At 40.5% G+C, this 6,599-nt stretch overlaps 1 protein-coding gene across 2 annotated transcripts; it reads left to right on the top strand.

Moving 5' to 3' along the window:
- Positions 1-1,638: 1,638 nt before the first annotated feature.
- tmem200b (transmembrane protein 200B) lies at positions 1,639-6,361 on the top strand. 2 transcript variants are annotated; one of them, XM_079484278.1, is made up of 2 exons: positions 1,639-1,934; positions 4,132-6,361. In XM_079484278.1, exon 2 carries the CDS (start codon positions 4,160-4,162, stop codon positions 5,327-5,329), a length of 1,170 nt encoding a protein of 389 aa, XP_079340404.1. In that variant the 5' UTR covers positions 1,639-1,934; positions 4,132-4,159; the 3' UTR covers positions 5,330-6,361. The 2 variants fall into 2 exon arrangements, with proteins under 2 accessions (XP_079340404.1, XP_079340405.1); XM_079484279.1 differs by lacking the exon at positions 1,639-1,934 and adding an exon at positions 2,350-2,430.
- Positions 6,362-6,599: the final 238 nt, after the last annotated feature.

The raw sequence follows: 6,599 nt of genomic DNA, 5'->3' as shown, positions 1-6,599 counted from the left end.
TTTAATATTGTTATTAGAAATGAACGTCTTTATTTGTAAGAGTAATGTTTATTCCTTTATATTCTATTGTTTACAGAAACTACCTCAATACACAACAGTGTATGTGGTCAAAACTGCCAATAAACAATAATTATACCCTGATGATATCTCCTCCCCTCTCTTACCGGAGTGCTGTGGTGGTTAATAAAATCCAAACTAGCAATCAGTGGGGCAATCCCTAACAAAGTGCGTCCCAAATGTTGTATAACCACTTCCACATTTGCATAAAGCCATAGTATCTTCATCCGGAAACTGAGGGTATTGCGGAGCACCGGAAATTAAGTCACTGATATGGGACAAATACAAGGGAGACAAGGGACAGGCCATTATTTGAAATAGGAATTTTTCTGGATTTGCACATTCTTAGGAACATTTGAGTATAAAGTACACAACTACATGAAATATATCACACTGTGCAAGTGATTTTTGTATATTTCATAACAAAATTCTTCCAAATGTGGCTTTAATGTGACAACAATTTTTTTTTGTTTAATGTGCCGTGTATTGACCATGAGGGTGGGTGAGTGGACATGGTATACTGTTTTGGAGTGTAAGGTTAAGGTCCCGATGGACCACAGTCTCCTGCCAGAGGGCGAGTTTTCGAAAAGGTTGTGTCCCAATTCAGCCACTTAACTGCCCTCTTCCACTCCACTCATACTGTTCGGCTCAATAGTTGCGTGGTAGAGCTACATTATTGTGCTCGTGTTACGTTTTCTTGCAGCACTGGCACAAAGTCAATGTATAATATGTATCACATTGCATTTCTATATTATTTAGTAAATTGTAGATTACGTTGCATGACTGCTTATGGTGTATCATCTCAAAATGGTAGTACCCCTAAGTAGTCCACCCGCTCCATAATAAAAAAGCGTACCCAAGGCTTTATCATCTTTTGAATGTTAACGTAATATATTATTTGTTAAGTATTTTTTCTGTTACTGTTATCCACCAGTACACCATCACAAATTCCATGTAAATCGACACTACTTGGCAATATAGAAACGTCGAAGCAAACGCTGGGAAACACCTCATGGCAGTCTGGGATCGAATATTTTAGAACGTTCATATTTTTTACACTAACCCTAGCGAATATCTTTCTGTGGTCAAGGTGATTTGTGTACATATTTTAGTTAATTCACCACAAGTTTGTAAAATATGTGTAGTATACATTTGTAAACTGATGTTCATGTACCCTCATTTATCCAATTTCTCCATTTATCTTTCTTGTCGATGCATGTGGAATGCTCTTTGTTACACAGTGGCATGTGGCATACATGCATTTTGTTGACAATAAAACATTGAAGACGTTTTCAAATTCCACGAGATGTCGCCAGACTTCAAGAATCCAGAAATGTATGTTACGTGTGTGTGGTAGCCTATCTTCATACTTAATCTTTATGCATGTTACACAAATGCTTAAAAGATGTCTGCATTTCCATATTCAACGTCGGTGTCGCTTTAAATACTCCTTTTCTATACTATCCACACACGTGTGTGTTTAAAGAAACTCCTTCAAAATGAGAACAACGTTAGCCTGTTGAATGCATGTGCGGTATAGTGGGCTAGCGAAGTCCACCGAACCTCAGATAAAGTGACGACGAAGGAGGCGCTCTCCTCAACACTTCAACAGAGGAGAACAAGAAATGTGGACGAGCAGACAGAGACTACCGATGATGGGACGAAATTCCTATTTTGTGCCGGTCGAAAGTCCATTCCTTTAACCACTCGCCCTCATCTTTTGGAGAGGAAGAGCTGTCATGGGAGGTGTGCGGCACTTCTCACGCGTATGGTTTGATGGAGAACCGCGAAACTTCACAGTGGATGAAGAACATCTCGAACATTTGTGTCAAGCGCGGCAGATTCATGGAACGTAAACGCGATATATTGTAACAAAGGCAAGTAAAACACATCCAGACTGTCATCGCTCTGTGAAGCGCGTCATAATGTTTTTTATGTAACCAGTTATGCCAACGCGTCAAAATCATTGCAGCTTTTAACAACATATAGCTGCAGACTTGACCTTATTAAAGGTCGAAAAAATTTTATGTCCAACCACAAGACTGAACGGAAATGCCACATGTAGGCGTGTAATTCTATTTACATGACACGTTTTGAGATCGAAATCTGTTGTAAAAAACAAGTTTTGATTTCTTTCGCAATATTTTCAATGGGTGCTCATTTCACGAGGCATACTGCAATGTCAAAATGAATGTAGGGGCGTTATTTCGTGCGTTTTGCCGTTCTAAGGTGTCACAAATGAATTTAGAGCCGTTTTTGAGAACAAAAGAGAAGTTTTTATCACAAGCTAACGCGTCCTGCAGCGTCACTCAGAAATGATCGAGGAATGTTGTGTTTCTGAACATCGTCTATGCGGGTTGTCAGAATCATCAGGTCAGAATGTAAATGCATCGTCACACTGCGAACAGTAAACATATGGAGTTGAAGGGGTTATTGTTTTAACAGATGGTCTTTTGGGGGCTCAAATACTGGTCTGATTTGAACACCGTGATCGACTGTAATTTGGATTCAAAGATTGATCTGTACAGCTGCTGTTTATACTTTAGGCTGATTTATACCGTATAATTAATTTCACCCATTTGGCAACCACAACGAACAGCCATTAAAAGTAAAGCTGAACCAGGTAATGGAAAAAGAGGTCTGGATTTCATCAGTCCGGTCTTTTGATGATCCAGTCCAAACACATGCAATATGCGTGGCACTATACCGTTTTTTTCTGTGTGGATCTTACTTAAAGAATTTAAACGTTGACATTTACCATTGCTGTATCGGTTGGAATTCATTCATTTACAGGTTTGTTTAAACAGGCAGTTGGTGCCGAACTCCATATTTTAATAACAAAATCTGGCCACCGTAGTGTTTACATCTGGCCGCCTTACTTCGTAGATTTAAAAACGGACTTCTTGCTTACAAGTCCCTCTCTAGATGAACATCCAAAGCATTTCCCATGAGTTTAAACAAACCAAGCAAGTCAGCAGGATTGTAAATGACATTTTCAGAGTTGTTTAGAAGCCCCTTCCAAAAGAGCTGTTGTTGTTCCAGAGTGAACTGGCCGCATATAGTAATTTCTCATCTAGCTTTTCGTCCTTATTCCTCCTCCACTGGCATACACTTAGATCCTTATTGTGATTTATTTACCTTTTTGGCTTGGTCTTCAAATACTGTACATTGCCTACAATCTGGAAAAATGACCAACTTTCTCTGACCACCTGTTTTTATAAATAAAAACTAGCAATGTACAGAGGCAGTCTTAAATGAAAATCAGCGAACCCTGTGCTGGTTACTGATTCAACTGGGTTATTATTTAGTAGTGTATTAAAGGTCCAGTGAGTAATATCTAGCGGCAAGGTTGTGAATTGCAACCAACCGCTCACTATGCTAATTGATAGCATTTTTCCAAATATCTTTCCTTGTGTTTAACAGAACAATGAAATGTATAGAGGTTTGGAACAATTTGAGGGTGAGTAAATGATGACAGAATTGTCATTTTAGGGTGAAGTATCCCTTCAACAAAATGTGCGATGCCTCAAAACCATCTTTAAAAAAAATTGCTAGTATATCACATCAAAAATTATTAGTTTGTGGATAAATGCAGGTATTTAGAATAAGGACGTCTATATAGCAGTAAACATCTTATGTAGTAGAATCTTACTCTAGGTTTTCTCAACTACTTTTTTCTTTGCTCAACTGCAATACATTACTTTGTAAAAAATGTTTTTCTGGATATAAAGGAGCCATCACATGTTTCTCCCATTGTGTTTTTCTCTAAGATGTTGAAGGTGCCTATGGTCTAAGAATTTATTAGCAAACAGATAACAGTGCAAATGTTTTCTTAAATTATTCAAAACAATACAAGTCCCTGTAGATGAAATATTAATAGAAACCATTATAACAATCCACATGCTTAAAAGAAAGAATAGCTCCTGAGAGCATTAGCATTCAATAAAATATCCAAACAAAGTATTTCATTTAAGCTTCTTGACTTGAATAAGCTTGACTTGAATTACTAAATGCATGTGACCATGAGTCCTTAACCTTGACCTTTTTGCCCTTCCCTTTGCTGACCCCCTTTAGGGTGAGGTGTGCACTGGACCACTAGGCAATGAGGAGTCAAAAATCCTGCGACCGGACGCCGACTGCACCTTCCCGTCAACGCCTGCCACGTTTCAGTCTTCACTCCAGGAGAAAGAAAGAGGGTGTGATACAGGGAAAGCTGCGTATCCGCTCCATGCCTGGTGCCTTTCTGGTGCTCGGGGTGGTGGTTGTTATTGTTGGCACTGCACTTGCCGTGGCAGGCTACTGGCCATACCGGGCCCATCGCACAACGTTGGACGCGGTAATGGAAGGGTCTAAAAGCCTGTTTTCTCCAGCAAGTTTGGTTCACAGCGAAAGGATGAAATTACTGGGTCCCGTCATTATGGGAGTGGGACTCTTTATACTTATTTGTGCTAATACGGTCCTCTATGAGAATCGGGACAGGGAAACTCAAATGCTTCTAGCTCAGATGAGGAGTGTGATATGCTCCGTTTCTGCAGCCGTTCCTTCAGCAGACCTTTTACAGGTCAACTCTCTTGCCAGGCACTACCAGTGGGTCAGTAGTTTACCTGCAGCCCACCTGAACATTCTCTGCCTGCAGGAATTATCCAGCTCAGAACCACTACTCCAAGTCAAGAGCATAGATGAGGAGGACAGCATACAGCAGAAAGAAACCAAGCACACCGAGGTTCTCCATCATCAGGACTCTTTGTGCACCTCTTCTATTCATTCCTCCAACTCCTGCAACAACAGCAAAGTAATCTTTTGTGACAAGGAGCAGGGGACCACGTCTGCACTGGATCTGCAGCTCGAAAGTCATTTTGGACTCAGCAACTGTGTGGCCACATCCTCGATGTCAACACTAGGTGGGGGGGACTATGAGCTCTTCTCAATCCCACTCAGACGGTCCTACAGCATGAGTCACAGGACTAGACCAGAGATACTGCCCGGTGATGTGGTGCTCCCAAAGGACCAGTCCATGACCTCCTTGGGCCACCACAGATTGCTTCCAAGTCAATCCGGCTCGGAGGTGTGTGTGAATATGGTTGGGGTTGACATTGAATTTATACCTGTGGAAGAGCAAAGAAACAGCAGCTGGCCCCGACTAGACCTCGGAAACGTCAGGAGATACTGTAAGCTGGAGAACAAAGAGGACTCTGTGGACAGGTTACTGGACCAGCTTGAGCAGCAATGCTTACAGCTAAACAAAAGCTATGGCTCTGGTCCCTTCCAGTGAGGCAAAGTTTAATGATTACATCAGGGTTACTGGATTGGTAAATCTCACAGTCATACAGAAGAGCTTCACAAGGTTATGTACACCTGGAATAACCAAATGCAGAAATGGGCACACATTTCTTGTGGATGTCTTTGCAAAGTTTCAGGAAACCCTTGAGGCCAATAGATCTAGAAGACGTAGCCAGTTATCTCACTTGACTAGTTTTTGTAACTAGTTTGTTCTGAGATATGTGGCAGATGCAAATATCACTTGAAAGGTCATAAACATGGTACGTACTGCCCAGGTGTGGAAATATTAACATACGTAAGGTATTGTCAAGACATGGTAACCGCTACACTGCATGAATCCCTTAACCTGTGTCTAAATAGGCAACGGCAGGAGATGGTTTGTAGCTGTTTCTAAAGCACTACTTGTTTCCAAGACACAGTAAGCAACATTTCAAGCATCACAAATAAAGCAAAAACAAAGATATTATCAGTAAATGACAGATGAGACTTCTGAAGTATGGTTGGCCGGAAGCATGATGCCATGATCTTGATTTATAATGAGATTTGTACCAATGTGTTAGTATTAATGAGTGCTGGTTATTTGACCAATAATACATACAATTTATCTGGTTCTTCCTTTGCACATTGTTTGTAAATTGTTTGCCAGAGCATTTGCTCTCCTCTTCTCCATCTATGCCTTACGGCGATATAACCGAAGAATAAATATGAGGGCACACTGCTCTCTTGACTTCATTTTTGAAGGTGATCGGTGTCTTTGCATGCACTAATGCGGGTACATAATTGCTTTCCCTTTAAAGGCTGGAGCCCGACCGAGCCCCTCCTGTTTGCAGTGAGAATGTGTGACTTCACTTTTTTTGTTTACAAAACAATCTCCATCTCTATTTTGTCTGTGTAGCCTGTTTTTGTATGCTGTGTTGTATGCCATGTGTTAATGTATACTGAGCAATATCCAGAATCTAAGTATTTATGTCAGACCCCTTTACACATTTGACATGCCTGTGTTGCAAATAAAAGGCAAAACATGTTGCTGTCCATTATTCTTTCCTTGGTAGTTTTGGTACTAAAATCAATTTGCTGTCAGTCGAGAGATTAAGATTCGTCTTAATGCCAAAGAACTGACTACACTTGTTGTTTCGGGTGCAGATAATACTAAAAATAATAGTGCAACACACCTCAGCTGTACTTTTTGTTAGATAAGATGATCATCCAAATATTACAGATGTTTGCTGTTTTACTGCTGTAACCATGGTAGTAAAAGCTTG

The sequence above is a fragment of the Barbatula barbatula genome (genome assembly GCF_947034865.1).
Source record: "Barbatula barbatula genome assembly, chromosome: 21".
Lineage (NCBI taxonomy): Eukaryota > Metazoa > Chordata > Actinopteri > Cypriniformes > Nemacheilidae > Barbatula > Barbatula barbatula.
Note: the sequence above shows the minus strand (reverse complement) of the source record. Positions and strands in the feature narration are given on the sequence as shown.

What these genes read in the sequence shown, in the direction of transcription:
- tmem200b (XM_079484278.1), top strand. Translation starts at nt 4,160, where the DNA reads ATGAGGAGTCAAAAATCCTGCGACCGGACGCCGACTGCACCTTCCCGT.